The sequence below is a fragment of the Microcaecilia unicolor genome, chromosome 2 (genome assembly GCF_901765095.1).
Source record: "Microcaecilia unicolor chromosome 2, aMicUni1.1, whole genome shotgun sequence".
In the NCBI taxonomy this organism is placed as follows: domain Eukaryota; kingdom Metazoa; phylum Chordata; class Amphibia; order Gymnophiona; family Siphonopidae; genus Microcaecilia; species Microcaecilia unicolor.
This window is the reverse complement of record NC_044032.1, coordinates 653,846,677-653,868,679: the sequence shown is the minus strand read 5'-3', so window position 1 is coordinate 653,868,679 and position 22,003 is coordinate 653,846,677. Positions and strand designations below refer to the sequence as shown.

General features: G+C 44.7%; 1 protein-coding gene across 1 annotated transcript in view; it reads right to left on the bottom strand.

Moving 5' to 3' along the window:
• KIAA1109 (KIAA1109 ortholog) overlaps positions 1–21,751 on the bottom strand; it is a 452,391-nt gene extending 430,640 nt beyond the window's left edge. Inside the window, 2 exon segments of the mRNA XM_030191772.1 lie at positions 6,551–6,680; positions 21,681–21,751. Coding sequence (XP_030047632.1) covers positions 6,551–6,647 — 97 coding nt within the window. The 5' untranslated portion in view covers positions 6,648–6,680; positions 21,681–21,751.
• Positions 21,752–22,003: the final 252 nt, after the last annotated feature.

The window sequence follows — 22,003 nt, the reverse complement described above, 5'->3', positions numbered from 1 at the left end:
CCTGAACAGAGATGGGGAGGATCCAATGACCCAATGGACAGCAGCGCCGCGTCAAACTAAGACTCCCTGCGAGCAGCCACATCCAAACGATAGTGCTTCAAGAAAGAATGAAGAGGTGTCCAAGTGGCTGCCCAACAGATGCCTTCCATGGAAAAAAAACTACGACACATACGACAAAACAATCACATCCTTAATCAAGCGCACCAGGGTTGCCTTGGAAGACACAAGACCTTTCTAGGGCCCCGAAGTCAGAACGAAGATATGATCTGACATGCGATTCACTGGTGACTTGCAGGTAACACAGCAAAACCTGCTGGATGTCCAAGCAATGCAGGGCCGCAAAGTGCCATGGATAATCCTCCATTGCACTGGCTGAAACAGCGGATGACTGAGGTGAAATGCAAAGACTACGTGTGGCAAGAAGGACGAAACAGAATGGATCATACCTCCCCCCCCCCCCCCCCCACTCCGAGTCCAAAAACCAGAGAAAAAGGTCCCTACAAGACAAGGCCCACCACTAGAAATACTGCCTTCAGCATCTGATCCTTTAAGGACGCCGACCGCAATGGCTCAAAAGAAGCCTGCTGCAGGGCCCGGAGCACCAAATTTAGGTGCCAGTCCGGACAGGGAAGCTGCAGAGGAGGTTTGAGATGATTAACTACCTTCCAAAAATGCAAGACATCTCGATGAGAGGTGAGGGAAGACCTTTCCACATGACCCCAGAAACAAAACGAGGGCCGCCACCTGAATCCGAAGTGAATTAAACTCCAGGCTTTTCTGCAGCCCCTCCTGCAAAAACGCCAGGATCCTTGACACAGAGGCTGTCATCAGAAAGACTCCCTAATGGGAGCACCAAGACTCGAAAGTCTACCACATTCGCGTGTACAACAAAATTGAGGAGCGCCTGCAGGCTTGAAGGAGGATGGCGATTATCCTCTCCTCAAGCGCGACCTCTCAAGAGCCAGGCTGTAAGACCAAAGCAGGAGGGCTCCTCCATGGGCACCGGCCCCTGACAGAGGAGTTCGAGAACCACCGGCAGGGGAAATGGGTCGCCCACAAGCAGGCAGACAAGATCAAAGCACGGCGGCCTGGCCAGTCTGGAGCCACCAGAATCACCAGCCCCCAATGCCTCAGAATCCAATGAAGAACCTTCCCTATGAGCGGCCACAGAGGGAAGATGTAGAAAAGGGCTTCCCCCAGCCAGGGCTAATGCAGCACGACCAGCCCCTCGGCCTCTGCTGAAAAATCACGGCACCTTGGAATTGACTTGAGTCGCTATCAGATCCAAGAACGGCATGCCCCACCTCACAGCGACAGAGCGGAACACCGACGGGGACAGCTCTCATTCTGAAAGGTCCAGTGACATTCTGAAGAAAGTCCACCTGTACAATGAGGCTCCCCGGAATGTGAACTGAAGGCGAGAGCTGCATTTGATGTTCCACCCAGGCACAGAGAAGGTGAGCCTCCATCGCCAGAGCCACACTGCATGTGCCCCCCTGACAACTGATGCAAGCAATCACCATCGTGTTGTGGGACAGCAGACAGGCTAGCTTGTTCTGAATCAGATTGCGGAACACCTCCAACGCCCGGGCCGCCACCCAGAGTTCTAACAGGTTGATAGGCCACTGCACCTCCGTTGCGGACCAATGGTCCTGAGCTGGAGGAAATGAGCTCCCCAGTCCGACATCCGTCACCACTAAAATGTATTTATTTATGACATTTATATCTCGCATATCTGAATAACCAGGACACCCCCATGCTCAACTGCTCAGAAGACCCAGGCCAGGAGCGCCTCTAACAGAGGAATTCAGGAGCTAGAGCATGTCCATCCATCCGCCTGCTGGAGACAGAAATATACTGGCTTTGGGAGGTGCTATCTGTCCAATATCACTGGGCTTAGTCGGTGATCGCTATCCGCCTGCTGGTAGATAGTCACAACCTACTAGTTCTTCATCTGCTGCTGACGCTAAGGAAGCCCCTGTTTACACATTTCTTTCATCTTGCAAAAACGTGTATAAATCTGAAATGGCTTCACCCAGAAATGTTTAAGTTTTGATTTAATTACATAATATACTGTGGATCTCTCTTTTACTTTATTTTGCTAATATCTTTATAAAAAATATCTAACTTTTTTATGGATTTATAAGCAATAACATTGAGAAACTGCTCCAACGTAGCCCGGGGATTTTCAACCCAGTCTTCAGGACACACCTAGCCAGTCAGGTTTTCAGGATACCCTCAATCAATATGCATGAGATAGCCAGAGAGAGTGGTGGATACTTGGAATGCCCTCTCACAGGAGGTGGTGGAGATGAAAACGGTAACGGAATTCAAACATGCGTGGGATAAACATAAAGAAATCCTGTTCAGAAGGAATGGATCCTCAGAAGCTTAGCCGAGATTGGGTGGCAGAGCCGGTGGGGTGAGGCGGGGCTGGTAGTTGAGAGGCGGGGTTAGTGTTGGGCAAGACTTCTACGGTCTGTGCCCTGAAAATGATAGATACAAATCAAGGTAAGGTATACACAAAAAGTAGCACATATGAGTTTATCTTGTTGGGCAGACTTGTGCAGGTCTTTTTCTGCCGTCATCTACTATGTTACTATGTAATGGAGACAGTGCATGCAAATTTATCTTAAAAACTGTGGGTATCCTGAAAACCTGACTGGTTGGATGTGTCCTGAGGTTTCGGTTAAAAACCCCTGACTTAGCCAAATAAAAGTTGTTCAAATCTCAAGTCAAGTCATACATGCAGATCTTTTCAAAGGTTATATTATGCTTCTGTGTAGCCTCACTTGAACCAAGGTTTAACTCAAAAGGGTTTAAAGGTCTGGACATACTTTCTAAGGAAGAAAAAATTACAACCGCTAAACAGCTTCAGTTTCTCTGTTGGCAGACCAGCTCTGGCCCCTCTCCTTCCCTGCATCCAATGAAACACCAACTCAAAGAATGAGAAACAGGAAACCAAGAGGGAGAAAAATAAATCATTGGTTATGGATAATTATTCTTCTTGGGTCACAGAAACAGAATGAGCAACATGTGACCTGCTACAAGTCCAAAATTTTCTAAGAAAGCTCCAGAAGCACCTATGAACACCAGACTTCCTGTCAGTTCTTTGTGTAACTTAGTTAAACACGGGGCGATGAGTGTGACTGCTTGTTTGAGCCACACTATGCACTCATGAAGACTACCTAGCTCACGACTGTTTACAAACCAAATAAACGGGAGGAGGGAGGGAGTTAATAGTGCTTGGTCAGTGTTTTGAAAAAGAACAGACACCATATTTCTATACAATCTAAATCAAGATAAGTAATTTCGTCAGGGGCTTTGTAACCTGAAGTTAAGCGTCTAAAATGTATGTGCACTAACAGCGAATTCAATAACAGCAATTGCGCAACTGACATAACCCCATACTAGTATAAGTCTGCATTTATTTGTTAAACTTTACATGCAGCTGCTTACATCAAGTCAAAGGCTGGTGTAATCTGACAGTATTCCATAAACTTTGCATGCAAGTCCTCGGCACACTCCTGATCCACCCACGCTCCTCCCGTTTTCACACCCCTGACCGCCCACACCCCTCCTGTATCCATGCCCTTGATCCACCCATGCCCCTGATCCAACCATGCCCCTCCCACATTCATGCCCCTGATCCACCCATGCCCCTCCGACATCCATGCCCCTGATCCACCCATGCCCCTCCCACATCCATGCCCCTGATCCACCCATGCCCCTGATCCACCCACGCCCCTCCTATATACACACCCCAATCCACCCATACCCCTGATCCACCCATGCCCCTCCCACATCCATGCCCCTGATCCACCCATGCCCCTGATCCACCCACGCCCCTCCTATATACACACCCCAATCCACCCATACCCCTGATCCACCCATGCCCCTCCCACATCCATGCCCCTGATCCACCCATGCCCCTCCCACATCCATGCCCCTGATCCACCCATGCCCCTGATCCACCCATGCCCCTCCCACATCCATGCCCCTCCCACATCCATGCCCCTGATCCACCCATGCCCCTCCCACATCTATGCCCCTGATCCACCCATGCCCGATCCAACCATGCCCCTCCCACATTCATGCCCCTGATCCACCCATGCCCCTCCCACATCTATGCCCCTGATCCACCCACGCCCCTCCTATATACACACCCCAATCCACCCATACCCCTGTCTGCAGCAGTTATGTGCTAAAGGATTTATGCGCTAACTTTATAAAATTAAGAGGAGGTAAAGGATTTGATATGTACTGTCTTTCTGTGGTACAACCAAGGTGATTTACATACGTAACATATAGGCACTTTCTCTGTCCCTAGTGGGCTCACAATCAAAGGTGTGTTTTGTACCTGGGGCAATGGAGGGTTAAGTGACTTGCCCTGGGTCACAAGGAGCTTCAGTGGGAATTAAACCACTAACTGCAGTTAAATGTGCAATTGTGACCTGGATTGGCCACTGCTGGAAGCAGAATACTGGGCTAGATGGACCATTGGTCTGACCCCGTATAGATATGCTTCTGTTCTTATATAAATTATTGTGAATTAGCACCAAGTCATTCAAATTCTAGCCAATTGTTAGTAGTACCAATTAGCGCCTACATTATCAATTAACTAACGCATGTATCACATTTTCATGTATATAACCTGCACAAACAAGTTTGCACACAAGGTTATAGAAAGAGGGGGTATCTGTTTTTATGTGATGCATTTCGGTGTGTGTTTGTGGGGGGGGGGAGGTAGAGAATTTTTTTTTCTGTGCACAAGAAGGTTTGTTCGCAATTTTGGGGGTACAGTGGGGGGAGGCTTGGGGGGGGGGGGGGTCATATAATTTCCTAAGGATACTTGAGAGGAGACCTGGGCTAATTTGTGGCCCTTACAGTGTTTGGAGGCCTTACTCTTCACAGTGGCCTGAAAGTTTTGCCTCTTAGCTGGACTCTACACTGCTGGGAGCTGCTGCTACAGCATAGGAGGGTAGAGTCAGGGCAGCCATGCAAAAATAAATAAGTGCTACTACTTTTGTTAACACTCAAAGCTGCACCATGGCTGCAGATCTGTATGACTTTGTCCATCAACACATCCTCTTCATGAGTCTTCCAGCACCCAGAGGATGAGGACTAGAGGAAGCAGGACAAGGGTACATCATTACAACAAAGCAGACACTGACAAGGCCATCAACCTAAGCCTGTTTTTCAAAGCTATCATAGGGATTCAGGCAAAACCAAGAATATGTGGAATTTCATTCAACTAGGATATGATCAATGGCTCTATAAGGATCCAACTTTATGAAATACAAAGTACAGTAACTGAATATTGTCTCAAATATTAAAAGGTTTAAACTGATTTTTCCACCATAAAAAGGGTATGTAGTTATTATTTATTTATTGCATTTGTATCCCACCTTTTCCCACCACGTGGCAGGTTCAACGTGGTTTACGTATTGCTAAAAAGGCGGTTACTAAATTTACATTTGTAGAAGTCTAGTACATAATATAGAAGTACAATAAACGCTTAGGTTGAGATATTAGCGTATTGTGAGAGAGGTTAATATTATTGTTTTCCATTTCTGAACTTTTCGTGATATACGTTGGTGTGGGATTAGGCAGATCCAGGGGGGAAAGACTTCTTGAAAAGATGTGTTTTCAGGTATTTTCTGAATTGTAGGTAGTTTTCTGTGAGTTTCAGGTCTTTGGGTAGTGAGTTCCAAGGTTGTGTGCCTATAAACGAGAGGCTGGCGGCATCTGAACATTTGTATTTTATACTACTACTACTTAACATTTCTAGAGCGCTACTAGGGTTACGCAGCGCTGTACAATTTAACAAAGAGAGACAGTCCCTGCTCAAAGAGCTTACAATTTAATAGATAAGAGTGAGACAAATATAGGACAATCAAGCCATTGTGACATCACTGATGAGGTTGGCTCTTAGGCATTGGTGGAATGAGGCATTATGACATCACAATCTCAGCTCTGGTTAAATCACTGCTATATGTAATACTACTACTACTACTTAACATTTCTAGAGCGCTACTAGGGTTACGCAGCGCTGTACAATTTAACAAAGAGAGACAGTCCCTGCTCAAAGAGCTTACAATCTAATAGATAAGAGTGAGACAAATATAGGACAATCAAGCCATTGTGACATCACTGATGAGGTTGGCTCTTAGGCATTGGTGGAATGAGGCATTATGACATCACAATCTCAGCTCTGGATACCAGAGACTGAAACTCTTCACACTAAGGGGGGAAGTGGGCCAAGTATAGGACAGTCGAGCCATTGTGACATCACTGATGAGGTTGGCTCTTAGGCATTGGTGGAATGAGGCATTATGACATCACAATCTCAGCTCTGGTTAAATCACTGCTATATGTAATACTACTACTACTACTTAACATTTCTAAAGCGCTACTAGGGTTACGCAGCGCTGTACAATTTAACAAAGAGAGACAGTCCCTGCTCAAAGAGCTTACAATCTAATTGGGGTAGTGAAGGGTTAGGTAGGTATATATTAGCCATATATAAAACAAAATAAAGTCAACTTACCAACCAGCAGCCAAACAACATTTGAGTCATGTTCTGTGAGGAAGTTTTCTAATTGTGTGATGCTAGGCACAAAACTTTCATTCTTTTTGGAGTCCATGGCTCAAGTTTTGTTTTATCAGCATCCAAAGGACTGTAAGAGAAAGCACTCAAATCAAAACATGAATTTGATAAATTAAATTCACATACAGGCTTTGACCCCTTTTATTAAGCCAATGAAAAGAGCAATGCAAAGATGCACATGAGTGTTCAAGATCAGACAGGTTTTCAACCTTGTAGTTACATGTAAGGAAGGAAAGAACTGTAAGCATCTAGCACATATTACTACTACTACTATTTAGCATTTCTATAGCGCTACAAGGCGTACGCAGCACTGCACAAACATAGAAGAAAGACAGTCCCTGCTCAAAGAGCTTACAATCTAATAGACAAAAAATAAAGTAAGCAAATCAAATCAATTAATGTGTACAGGAAGGAGGAGAGGAGGGTAGGTGGAGGCGAGTGGTTACGAGTCAAAAGCAACGTTAAAGAGGTGGGCTTTCAGTCTAGATTTAAAGGTGGCCAAGGATGGGGCAATATATTACTGTAACTTAAGGAGAAAACAGGTTTCTCAAAGATGAAAACCATTACACATTTGGTAAATATAATAGTGTGGCAGCCATTCGAGTCCCACTAGAACTGTTTTATTGTAAACTGCCTTAAACAACTTTTTCTTAGATATGTTGTATACCACAGGTCCAATTTAACATAAAACTTACAATTTTGTTAACCGCATAACAATAGTAAAATGACCAAATAAACATAAATATAATAAATGAGGTAAACTTGGAAATGTCAGATTCAAACCTAATAATAGGACTAACAGGAAATTATACCAACAATATACACATTTAACAGCACTGTAAAACAATCATATAACAGAAATATGATACGTCAGTACAATACAAACAATACCATAATAGACAGCACAGAAGAACATTCCCAGATAACATAGATATAATACGATGTCAGCATAATACCAATGTAACACCTAATAAGAACACATTAGAACATTCAGATAGCATACATATGCTTTTCTACAATGCAGCTTACTATGTAGACAAAGGGCCAAGTGCAGATATATAAATGGGGACAAGATAAGTAGTATAGAGTCAATTGGGATAAACAGATGGGTGGCTAAACTCAAAGCAAGTTCTCTGGACAGTTAAACAAGATATAAGGACCTGGTCTAAGATACAGGGTTTGCAGCAAAATAGTCCAGGTGCGGAATAAGTGTTTAGTCAGTCACCATGGGGCTCATTTTCAAAGCACTTAGACTTACAAAGTTCCACAGGTTATTATGAAACTTTGTAAGTCTAACCCCTCTGTTTACTAAGCCTTGCTAGCGGCTGATGGTGCACTAATGCCGACACAGCCCATTCACTTTGAAAGGGTTGTGTCAGCATTGTCACGCGCCTTAGTAAACAGGGGTAAAGTGCTTTAAAAATACAACTCCAACAGCCTCATTTTCAAAAGAGGACATCCATCTTTCGACATAAATTGGAAGATGGACGCCCTTCTCACAGAGACATCCAAATTGGTATAATAGAAACTCGATTTTGGACGTCTCCAACTGCAGCCCGTCGCAAGGATGTCCAAATTTTAAGGGGGCATGTCGGAGGCGTAGTGAAGGCGGGACCTGGACGTGCCAAACACTTGGACGTCTTCGACCCATAATCGAAAAAAGCAAAGACGTCCATGACGAACACTTGGACGTTTTCACCCGGACATGGTTTTTTTACGAATAAGGCACAAAAAGGTGCCCGAAATGACCAGATGACCACCAGAGGGAATCGGGGATGACCTACCGTTACTCCCCCAGTGGTCACTAACCCCCTCCCACCCTCAAAAAACATCTTTAAAAATATTTTGTGCCAGCCTCAGATGTCATACTCAGGTCCATGACAGTGCATGCAGTCCCTGGAGCAGTTTTAGTAGGCACTGCAGTGCACTTCAGACAGGCGGACCCAGGCCCATACCCCCCCCCCCCCCCAACCTGTTACATTTGTGGAGGAAACAGTGAACTCTCCAAAACCCACCACAAACCCACTGTACCCATTTATAAGTGCCCCCCTTCACCCGTAAGGGCTATGGTAGTGGTGTACAGTTGTGGGTAGTGGGTTTTACGGAGCTCAGCACACAAGGTAAGGGAGCTATGTTCCTGGGAGCAATTTATGAAGTTCACTGCAGTGTCCCCTAGGGTACCCGGTTGGTGTCCTGGCATGTCAGGGGGACCAGTGCACTACAAATGCTGGCTCCTCCCACGTCCAAATGGCTTGCATTAGGACGTTTTTGGTTTCGAAAATCGCCAAAAGTCAGAAACGTCCATGTCCCCGCCCCTGGATTTCGACGTTTTGCAAAGATGTCCAAATCGCAACTTGAACATTTCTTTCGAAAATTCCCCTCCATACAGTGGTGGAAATAAGTATTTGATCCCTTGCTGATTTTGTAAGTTTGCCCACTGACAAAGACATGAGCAGCCCATAATTGAAGGGTAGGTTATTGGTAACAGTGAGAGATAGCACATCACAAATTAAATCCGGAAAATCACATTGTGGAAAGTATATGAATTTATTTGCATTCTGCAGAGGGAAATAAGTATTTGATCCCCCACCAACCAGTAAGAGATCTGGCCCCTACAGACCAGGTAGATGCTCCAAATCAACTCGTTACCTGCATGACAGACAGCTGTCGGCAATGGTCACCTGTATGAAAGACACCTGTCCACAGACTCAGTGAATCAGTCAGACTCTAAACTCTACAAAATGGCCAAGAGCAAGGAGCTGTCTAAGGATGTCAGGGACAAGATCATACACCTGCACAAGGCTGGAATGGGCTACAAAACCATCAGTAAGACGCTGGGCGAGGAGGAGACAACTGTTGGTGCCATAGTAAGAAAATGGAAGAAGTACAAAATGACTGTCAATCGACAAAGATCTGGGGCTCCACGCAAAATCTCACCTCGTGGGGTATCCTTGATCATGAGGAAGGTTAGAAATCAGCCTACAACTACAAGGGGGGAACTTGTCAATGATCTCAAGGCAGCTGGGACCACTGTCACCACGAAAACCATTGGTAACACATTACGACATAACGGATTGCAATCCTGCAGTGCCCGCAAGGTCCCCCTGCTCCGGAAGGCACATGTGACGGCCCGTCTGAAGTTTGCCAGTGAACACCTGGATGATGCCGAGAGTGATTGGGAGAAGGTGCTGTGGTCAGATGAGACAAAAATTGAGCTCTTTGGCATGAACTCAACTCGCCGTGTTTGGAGGAAGAGAAATGCTGCCTATGACCCAAAGAACACCGTCCCCACTGTCAAGCATGGAGGTGGAAATGTTATGTTTTGGGGGTGTTTCTCTGCTAAGGGCACAGGACTACTTCACCGCATCAATGGGAGAATGGATGGGGCCATGTACCGTACAATTCTGAGTGACAACCTCCTTCCCTCCGCCAGGGCCTTAAAATGGGTCGTGGCTGGGTCTTCCAGCACGACAATGACCCAAAACATACAGCCAAGGCAACAAAGGAGTGGCTCAGGAAGAAGCACATTAGGGTCATGGAGTGGCCTAGCCAGTCACCAGACCTTAATCCCATTGAAACTTATGGAGGGAGCTGAAGCTGCGAGTTGCCAAGCGACAGCCCAGAACTCTTAATGATTTAGAGATGATCTGCAAAGAGGAGTGGACCAAAATTCCTCCTGACATGTGTGCAAACCTCATCATCAACTACAGAAGACGTCTGACCGCTGTGCTTGCCAACAAGGGTTTTGCCACCAAGTATTAGGTCTTGTTTGCCAGAGGGATTAAATACTTATTTCCCTCTGCAGAATGCAAATAAATTCATATACTTTCCACAATGTGATTTTCCGGATTTAATTTGTGATGTGCTATCTCTCACTGTTACCAATAACCTACCCTTCAATTATGGGCTGCTCATGTCTTTGTCAGTGGGCAAACTTACAAAATCAGCAAGGGATCAAATACTTATTTCCACCACTGTACGTATTAAAGGCTTGGGGGGGGGGGGGGGGAAGCCAGGCTTTCACCTGCTTCCTGAAAGTAGTAGTAGTCTCAAGTTATAGACCCTCTGGGAGTAAGTTCAAGAGTGTGGAGTTTGCTGCTAAGAAAGCCTGATAGCCTTTTTTTAAAGCAAGAAAAAAAAAAATCAGCCAACATATTGCCAATACTTTTCTAGAAAAGCCTGAACATGTACACAACCGCCACCAGAGTAGCAACACATCCGGGACAACATCGCATCCACTGCCCCATCCTGAACAACACCTATCGTTCCTAGATCCCTACCCCCAATCACCAACACAACACCCAGATCCTCGGAATCCCTACACCTTGGGGCTGTACATCTAACTGTGAGAAAAAAAAAAAAAAAACCAGGGACACAGGTCCCTCCTTCCATGCGAACGCGGCGCACCAGTAGCCAAACTGACCTGGTCCAAGATGAACACTGTCAATATACTCCTAGCTATTCCATATCACTGATCCATCTAACACTAACCACCTCACTCACAGGCAACATCATACCCATACTACATACTCACCAAAGACTGACCAGATACCCCACACCTCAACAGACTGACAATATCCACAACAAAGGAAATAAACCAACAAGGGGACAACGTCAACAGAACGGAAAAAAGGTCACATCAAACACACACCAACAAAGAAACGATAACTAACAAAAATCCACACAATACCAAACATAGAAGCCCCATACCAAAAAATCCAAGTGGGTTACATCAACGCCAGATCCGTCGTTAACAAATCAACAACAATAACTGACTGGATCATATCAGAAAACCTGGACCTGATCTTCATCAACGAAACCTGGATCCATGATCAAAAGGACCCCATAATCCTTGACCTATGCCCTCCAGGTTACAAAATCAGTCACTGGACCAGAAAGGAAAAGAGAGGTGGAGGCACAGCACTAATCCATCGATTCCACTTCATAACCGAAACCACTGCTGAGTCCATAACAACCCAACTGGAAATAGCCTCAATCAGAATTCATAGTAAATCCCTGCTTGACCACTGGAATTGTATCCTGTTCTACAGACCACCAGTCAACTGGAAGGAAAGCCAGTCAACTTTCACGGACTTTGTCTCACACACTCGTGTAACCAACTCAACCATACTGCTACTAGGAGACATTAATCTCCACCTACAAGATTCAAACTCAGCTAACGCACAAGAATGCAAGGAATTCCTCCACCTATGGGATCTAAAATAGCCACACACACAAGCAACCCACGTCAAAGGGCACACACTTGACCTCATCTCACACAAATTGTCCACAGACCAAAACTTAATAATAGCTGATATTAAATGGTCAGAAACACCACGGACCGACCACTACAAACTCAACCTATCCCTAAACTGACGGAAGAAGTGCTCACACCAACTTCAAGAACAAACAACTTATAGCACAAGAGGTCAAACAGACCCAAAAACAGAAAACACTATAATTTTATTGGGCAGAATCTCTTCTGTTTTTCATCCCTGTAAGAAGTAAATAATACACATTTCAGATCTTCTGACTGAAGTAATTTGGCCAATGTAATGCTTTCACTTGTCTTCTATATTTCATTAAGAAAGACGAGGGATGTAGCTCAACATTAATTATCGTAAGTGAGGCTCACATGCCATAGAGAGCAACCAACCTAAACTCCTGAACTCTGCAAAACAACTGAAACTCTTACCAGAACTGTACAAAATCTAACTCTCTCTCCATGATCACTTAATCACTTAAAATACTCATCTATGAACATCAACAATAGAGCACTCTGTATTTCTCTTACCGGAATTGGCTATCACCATCACGGTATTATGTAAGTCACATTGAGCCTGCAAATAGGTAGGAAAATGTGGGATACAAATGCAACAAATAAAATAAATTCTGGCAAAAAATATACAATAGAGAATGGACGACACAAACGAACGCCATACACTACCTCTCCAATTGGGACAAAAGATGCAGAAGCATCCTAGACGAAATAGCACCAATACAAACAAGAACATCACGAAGACATACCTCGATACCATGGTTCAATGATGAACTGGAAAAAAAAAACCCAAAATCCAGGAAACTCGAAAGAGCATGGAAAAAAAATAAAAGACAAACACACACTCAACGCTTGGAAACAACTACAAAGAAAATACAAATATGCAAGGGGGGCAGACTCAAAAAAGATGTCAGGAAGTATTTTTTCACGGAGAGGGTGGTGGATGCTTGGAATGCCCTCCCGCGGGAGGTGGTGGAGATGAAAACGGTAACGGAATTCAAACATGCATGGGATATGCATAAAGGAATCCTGTGCAGTAGGAATGGATCCTCAGAAGCTTAGCCAAAATTGGGTGGCGGAGCCGGTGGTGGGGGGGGGGGGGGGGGCGGGAAATACTGCTGGGCAGACTTGTACAGTCTGTGCCCTGGGGGGGGGGGGCAGGTGCAGATCAAGGTAAGGTATACACATGTGAGTTTGTCTTGTTGGGCAGACTGGATGGACCATGCAGGTCTTTTTCTGCTGTCATCTACTATGTAATAAGACAGGCCAAAAGGTCATACTACAGAACCAAAATAGGACCAGACTACAAAGACACGAAGAAACTATACCAACTCGTAAACAAATTACTAGATACCACCCCGGTCACCATGAACAACACAGACATCCCATCCGCAGACAAACTTGCCAAATATTTCAATGAAAAAATTGTAAACCTACGTAACACACTTCCTCTTGACAATACTGATATTGAAAATTTCATCAACGGTCTGGAACCAACCCCAGGAGAATATCCAGCGGACCAAACCTGGTCAAACTTCGCACCCCTCACCACCGAAACAGTCAACCAGGCGATTCATAAGTTCTCCATCACTCACTGCAAATTGGATACGTGCTCCAGCTACCTAATAAAATCTGCCCCCGACCGCTTCATAGCGGACCTCACATCCCACCTAAACTACTTACTCCAACATGGTCTCTTCCCAAAGGAAAATGGCAACATCCTACTCACCCCAATTCCTAAAGACACCAAGAAAAAGACAAGCGAACTCACCAACTACCGCCCAGTAGCATCTATCCCACTAGCAGTCAAACTGATGGAAAGCATGGTAACCAAGCAACTTGGTGATTACATACATAAATTCTCAAACCTACATGAATCACAATCAGGATTTCGCCCCCTCCATAGCACTGAGACAGTATTCATTACACTCCTGGCCAAATTCAAACAGGAAATAGCGACAGGTAAAAGCATACTCCTCCTTCAATTCGACACGTCCAGTGCATTCAACATGGTAAACCATAACATACTACTAAGACTCCTTGACTACTTCAGTATTGGTGGAAACATACTTAGTTGGATCAAGGGTTTCCTAACCACCAGAACATACCAAGCAAAATCAAACTCAAACATTTCTTCACCGTGGAAAGCCGACTGCGGAGTACCTCAAGGATCACCACTATCACCGACCCTCTTCAACCTAATGATGACACCACTAGCCAAGTCCTAAACTCTTTTACCTCAACCCAACTTGATTGAATCTTATCTTCCCTATCCCAATACAACATTTTGTACTTATCCCGTACCGGAATTGGCGAATGCCTTCACGGTAATATGTAAGCCACACTGAGCCTGCAAATATGTGGGATACAAATGTAACAAATAAATTAATTAATTAATGGCCTCAACCCATTCATCTATGCAGATGATGTCACAATATATATACCATACAAAAATTACCTGACAGAAATCACCACCAAAATCGAACTCAGTCTAAACATCATGGACTCATCATGCATTTCAACTAAAACTCAATACAGATAAAACACACTGCCTCATCCTCTCATCCCAATACAACACAAACAAACCCACAACTATAAACACTCCAGACCACACCCTACCTATTGCAGACAGCCTGAAAATCCTCGGCGTCACTATTGACCGAAACCTTACACTTGAGAGGCAAGTTAAATCTACAACTAAGAAAATGTTCAACGCAATGTGGAAACTCAAACGCATGAAACCTTTCTTCCCGAGGGAAACATTTCGCAGCATGATACAATCAATGGTACTAAGCCATGCATATTACTGCAATGGAATCTACGCAGGGTGCAAAGAAGAACTCATAAACTTCAGACCGCTCAAAATACAGCAACCAGGCTTATATTTGCCAAAGCACGATTCGAAAGCGCCAAACCACTCAGAGAAAAACTACACTGGCTACCAATCAAAGAACGTATCACTTTCAAAATCTGCACCTTGGTCCACAAAATCATCTACAGCGCAGCCCCAGGATACATGACAGACCTCATAGACCTACCAATAAGAAACACAATCAGATCAACACGAACATACCTAAACCTCCACTACCCAAGCTGCAAAGGACTCAAATACAAATCAACCTACACATCCAGCTTCCCCTACATAAGCACACAAATGTGGAACGCATTACCAAAAGCCGTGAAAACCATGTACAACCAACTGAACTTCCGGAAAGCACTAAAAACCAACCTGTTCAAAAAGGCATACCCATCCGACCCAACCTAAGTGCCTAAACCTCGCAACACAACGAAACCAAAGCTCGTAATAGACTCTACGCAACTCTTCCCATCTACGATTCCCCAGTGTGCCTATAACACATGAACCATATTCTACAACTCTCTGTATTTGTTTTGCTACCAGAAATGGCGATTGTCTCTACGGTATTATGTAAGCCATATTGAACCTGCAAATTGGTGGGAAAATGTGGAATACAAATGAAACAAATAAATAAAAATAAATATCCTATCTTGGAACTTATACCTAAAAATACAGAGTTGTCCACATAAATTGGCTAAATATTTTAAGAGGAATTTCTGCACAACAAAAAACATTACTTCACAACATATATAAATTTGGCAGCATGAAAAAAAAAGAGGGATTCAGAAAGAATTGTGGTTTTACATTATAGTAGTGTAAAAAAAGTGGGAGAGCGACCAAGGATACCAGAAACTGGAGGATGTTAGTTAAATGACCTGTATATTAAAGCTATTGGTCAATGATCCAACTAACAACTGAGATTACGTGGAAAAAATGGCAAATTTAGATGTCTAAGATGAAGGTGATATCGGAAGCCAAAAAATACAAAATAAGAAAAAACTCAAATATTATATTTAGAAATGACACTGACCTTTTTTTTTTGTATTTGCCATTTTTTCCACGTAATCTCAGTTGTTAGTTGGATCATTGACCAATAGCTTTAATATACACGTCATTTCAACGCTATATACATTATGGCACCCAAGTTTTTACGTCATGACATCAAGGCCCCTAATTATTTCATCTGTCCCTTTACAATTTGTTCCCTTGATCAATACATATGTGCGTTTTACATTTCCTTGTTATTATTGTTCAAATCTATGTGTGAATATATGTTTTTATTCATATAATATTTGTATGGTGTTTTTGTTTTGAAACACATTATTGCATCGCCATTTTACATATAGTATATTTTGGCATTAGCTTATACTATTTTTTTGTGTGTATTTTTAAAAAAAAATCTTTTTTACCGAATTGCTATATATATATTTTTAAAGTTTATAAAGTTATATATTTTATATTTTGTTTTAATTTATTTGTGTGCATTACACTTTGCCTTCCCTATTTTTATATATATACTAGTAAAAAAGCCCCGTTTCTGATGCAAATGAAACGGGAGGTAGCAAGGTTTTCTTCTGTGTGCATGTGGGAGTGGGAGTGTGTGTGTCCCTGCCCTCTGCCCTCTCTCCCCTCTCCCCTCTGAGTCCTTCACTGCTTTGCTGTGTTTTCCTTCACTGACTGTTTGTGTTACAGTTAGGGCGGGGCAGACACTCATGGGGAAACCGGATATCTGTCCCCCTTCACACTTCCGGCTGGAGGCTTCATAGAACGTTGGTGTTGCCTTTTATATATATATATGTATGCTTTTATAGACTCCTGATGCAGGCCTGACGGCCGAAACACGACATTGTGTCGAGTCTTCAAATTATTAATAAAATTGTTTATTAACTAACATCCTCCAGTTTCTGGTATCCTTGGTCGCTGTCCCACTTTTTTTACACTACTGTTTTTACCGTGGGGCGTTTGAGTTCTCCGCCTTCTTGGTGGATTTTCTCTCGGTTTTACATTATAGGACATGACTTGCCCTCCACTCAAGCATGGCTCACATTACAAAAACTGTGGTCAACGCTATCCAATCAAAATCAAAACCCACCACTATATATGAACCACAACTACTAATAAAGTTAAATTGATGGTTTTAAAAGCCTCAGACCCCAATGCGCAACTCAGCTGTTCTCACAGATTAGCAAGGGGCTCCTAGTATTTAAATAGGATATTTTTCAACCCATTTTTTAAACGGTGTTTTTAATTGTCCAAAGTCTTAAATGTTCAAAAACTTAAGATGAAAAATTACTATCTTCAGAAAATATCCATATTTAAATGCTGTTCTCTAGAACTCTGATGCTGTTTTCTACCATTATGGAGATTTTCTGAAGATGGAAATTAGCGAGCGCTGTGTAGACACCCATAGGTTTGTACCTGGGGCAATAGAGAATTAAGGCCCAGATGCTCAAAAGTCACTGTTAAATACCAAGTGCATCTGTATCCATGGTTGGCATTACCGATTTTGAAACAGTGATCGATGCTCAAAGGAAATCACATAAAAATGTGATGCATGGAAATTCTGCAAACGGCTTAGTAGGGAAAGCGCCTAGCACATGCACAGAACAGTTTTGCAGTAAGAATCAATGTTCTACATGTCCCCAGGAAAAAAAAAAAAAGGTAAAAAACACATTTTAGGTATGTGTCCGGTGATATCACACGGAGTTTCCTTTTTTCCCCCTACAACTTTTAACACGTGCAGGACACACACACATATAATACATGCAGATGGCACATTTTATTTATTATGATGATGACATTTGTATCCCACATTATCCCAAACAGAGTTCAGGTTCAATGTGGCTTACAATCCAATTCTAAGCAGGTACTATATCTGTCCCCTAGAGGGCTCACAATCTTGGTTTTTGTACCTGAGGCAATGGAGGGTTAAGTGACTTGCCCAGGGAGTAGCCTAATGGTTAGTGCAGTGTGCTTTGATCCTGGCAACCTGGGTTCGATTCCCACTGCAGCTCCTTGTGACCTTGGGTAAATCACTTAACCCTCCATTGTCCCAGGTACAAAAAAACCTGGATTGTGAGCCCCCTAGGGCTACAGAAAGTATCTGTACATAATGTGTACAGTGTACATCTAGTAGCGCTATAGAAATTTTTGTTGTTGTTACATTTGTACTCTGCGCTTTCCCACTCATGGCAGGCTCAATGCGGCTTACATGGGGCAATGGAGGGTTAAGTGACTTGCCCAGAGTCCCACTAGCAACATTCCATGTAGAAGTCGGCCCTTGCAGATCACCAATGTGGCCGCGCAGGCTTCTGCTTCTGTGAGTCTGACGTCCTGCACGTACGTGCAGGACATCAGACTCACAGAAACAAAAGCCTGCGCAGCCTTCTACATGGAATGTTGCTAGTGGAATAGCAACATTCCATGTAGAATCTCCAATAGTAGCAACATTCCATGTAGAATCTCCAATAGTATCTATTTTATTTTTGTTCCATTTGTACCCTGCGCTTTCCCACTCATGGCAGGCTCAATGCGGCTTACATGGGGCAATGGAGGGTTAAGTGACTTGCCCAGAGTCCCACTAGCAACATTCCATGTAGAAGTCGGCCCTTGCAGATCAGCAATGTGGCCGCGCAGGCTTCTGCTTCTGTGAGTCTGACGTCCTGCACGTACGTGCAGGACGTCAGACTCACAGAAACAGAAGCCTGCGCAGCCTTCTACATGGAATGTTGCTAGTGGAATAGCAACATTCCATGTAGAATGTCCAATAGTAGCAACATTCCACGTAGAATCTCCAATAGCAGCAACATTCCATTTAGAATCTCCAATAGTAGCAACATTCCATGTAGAATCTACAAATAGTAGCAACATTCCACATAGAATCTCCACTAGTAGCAACATTCCATGTAGAATCTCCAATAGTATCTATTTTATTTTTGTTACATTTGTACCCTGCGCTTTCCCACTCATGGCAGGCTCAATGCTGCTTACATAAGGCAATGGAGGGTTAAGTGACTTGCCCAGGGAGTAGCCTAATGGTTAGTGCAGTGTGCTTTGATCCTGGCAACCTGGGTTCGATTCCCACTGCAGCTCCTTGTGACCTTGGGTAAATCACTTAACCCTACATTGTCCCAGGTACAAAAAACCTAGATTGTGAGCCCCCTAGGGATAGAGAAAGTATCTGTATATAATGTGTACAGTGTACATCCAGTAGTGCTGTAGAAATGATTACTAGGGTCCCAAGGAGCTACAGTGGGAATCAAACCCAGGATGCTGAGATCAAAGTCTGCTGCACTAACCATTAGGCCACTCCTCCACTCCACTTCACATACACACACATACAGATAGTATTTTTTTTTAATGTTCCACAACAACTTTTTAATACTACTGGTACATGTGGTACACACATGCATATAATACACACACATGGCACATCACAGACACACATTGAGATACTATCATATATATTTTCAAAGCACTTAGCTAAGTGCTTTGAAAATATGCCTCTATTTTTAAAAAATGCAAGCATACTGCTCCACCAAAAGGTTCGCCTCATACAACGATAGGTCCTGACCCAGACCTGCCAAAAATTTTAAACGTAGGCGCTCCTGTCTGTGCATCATACGGAATGCTCTTTTTTTTTTTCATTTTTACCCCGCGCTCTCCCACTCATGGCAGGCTCAATGCGGCTTACATGGGGCAATGGAGGGTTAAGTGACTTGCCCAGAGTCATTTGCATAGGATTATTGGTAGCTCTTACAGTGAACAGTAAAGGCGATGCAAAAACCCCTTTGCGATTTAGACGCTGGCGTATGCGCTAGGCTAGCTCCGATCAGTCTAAATCAAACGTTGCAAGCAGGGTAAGCTTTGAGCATCGGGGTCTAAGTGACTTGCCCAAAATCACAAGCAGCAGCAGAAGAATTTGGACTAGGCTTCACTGCTTGACAGGCTGGTGCTCTAACCATTAGGCTACTCCTTTCCGTACCAAAATTAGTAACATATAGTAAAGTAGTAAATGACGGCAGATAAAGACCTGTATGATCCATCCAGTCTGCCCAACAAGATAAACATTTTACATGGTATGTGATACTTTATACCCGAGTTTGATTTGTCCTTGCCATTCTCAGGGCACAGACTGTAGAAGTCTGCCCAGCACTGTTCTTGTACTAAAATTTCTGAAGTTAACATGGAAGCCCCTTAAAATTTGCACTGCAGCCTATCAACGACTTAACAAACTTCTGGAAATCATTAAAAACCCACCTGTTCACAAAGGCATACCAGAAAGAATCAACCTGAATACCTGAACTCTGGAAAACAACTGAAACTCTTAGCAGAACTGTACATAATCTAAGTCTGTCATCTATGTACATCAACAATAGACCACTCTGTATTTCTCCTACCGAAATTGGCAATCGCCATCACGGTATTATGTAAGTCACATTAAGCCTGCAAATAGGTGGGAAAATGTGGGATATAAATGCACCAAATAAATAAATAAATATCTATTAGGCAGAGCAGGTGGTGGGAGGCGGGGCTAGTGCTGGGCAGACTTATACGGTCTATGCCAGAGCCGGTGGTTGGGAGGCGGGGATAGTGCTGGACAGACTTGTATGGTCTGTGCCAGGAATGGTGGTTGGGAGGCGGGGCTGGTGGTTGGGAGGCGGGGATAGTGCTGGGCAGACTTATACGGTCTATGCCAGAGCCGGTGGTTGGGAGGAGGGGCTGGTGGTTGGGAGGAGGGGGTAGTGCTGGGCAGACTTATACGGTCTATGCCAGAGCCGGTGGTTGGGAGGAGGGGCTGGTGGTTGGGAGGAGGGGGTAGTGCTGGGCAGACTTGTACGGTCTGTGCCAGAGCCGGTGGTTGGGAGGAGGGGCTGGTGGTTGGGAGGAGGGGGTAGTGCTGGGCAGACTTATACGGTCTATGCCAGAGCCGGTGGTTGGGAGGTGGGGATAGTGCTGGACAGACTTGTATGGTCTGTGCCAGGAATGGTGGTTGGGAGGCGGGGCTGGTGGTTGGGAGGCGGGGATAGTGCTGGGCAGACTTATACGGTCTATGCCAGAGCCGGTGGTTGGGAGGAGGGGCTGGTGGTTGGGAGGAGGGGGTAGTGCTGGGCAGACTTATACGGTCTATGCCAGAGCCGGTGGTTGGGAGGAGGGGCTGGTGGTTGGGAGGAGGGGGTAGTGCTGGGCAGACTTATACGGTCTATGCCAGAGCCGGTGGTTGGGAGGAGGGGCTGGTGGTTGGGAGGAGGGGGTAGTGCTGGGCAGACTTATACGGTCTGTGCCCTGAAGAGCACAGGTACAAATCAAAGTAGGGTATACAGAAAAAGTGGCACATATGAGTTATCTTGGTGGGCAGACTGGATGGACCGTGCAGGTCATTTTCTGCCGTCATCTACTATGTTACTATGTTATGTCAGGATCAGCACCCAAGACTATCCCATCCTCAGTCAGGCCAGTTGTTTTCCCACTGAATATCTGACAATATTATCTGCCTACATTTTGGGCTCCTTGGTTATCACTGGTAAGTGTGAAAGCAGCGATGCCAACACCGCCTCTCCTTTGTCTTTGTTTATTTTGGGGACATTTGAGAACTCAAGGACGTCAGAGATGCACCTGAGGGAGATGGAGGAGTTTGGGGGGGGTGGGGGGGGGACCTGGATTGGCCACTGTTGGAAAGAGGATGCTGGGCTTGATGGACCTTCCTTCCTTCTGTCACTTGTGGACTCCTCCGTTGCGACCTACTCAGCTGCTCAGTCACCTCAGCCCCATTTGTTTATTTACTGAGGAGACGTTCGTTGCCCACATTATCCCGACTCCGATGTGGCTCTTACAATAAACAAAATATCAACACGATCAACTGTCCCCCCCCTCACACACGCCACCGGCGACCACCTGTCCTTCCCTCCCTCAGTCCCCACCCCCACCTCTCCTACCTTCATTACTCTCCAGCCCCTCAGGTCTCTCTCGCTCGCTGCCCGACCCCGCCGGTTTCCTGCTCCGTAGCCCCGCCCCCTCTCTGACGCAGCAGCACCAAAGGAGGATTGCGCAGCAGCAGCAGCCGCGCGCCTCCCTCGGCCGAGGTCCGCACTGCAGGGAAAGAGGAGGAAGTTACGCTTAGGGGGCGGGATCAAGGAGGGTCCGTCTGTCGCGTGCGACGTGAAAAAGCTGAGTTGGAAGAAGGCGGGGGAAGCCTCAGAACGGAGAAGAGATGCGGGGAGGGAGATAAGGAGGTTACACTGAGAATGGCAGGAGACGG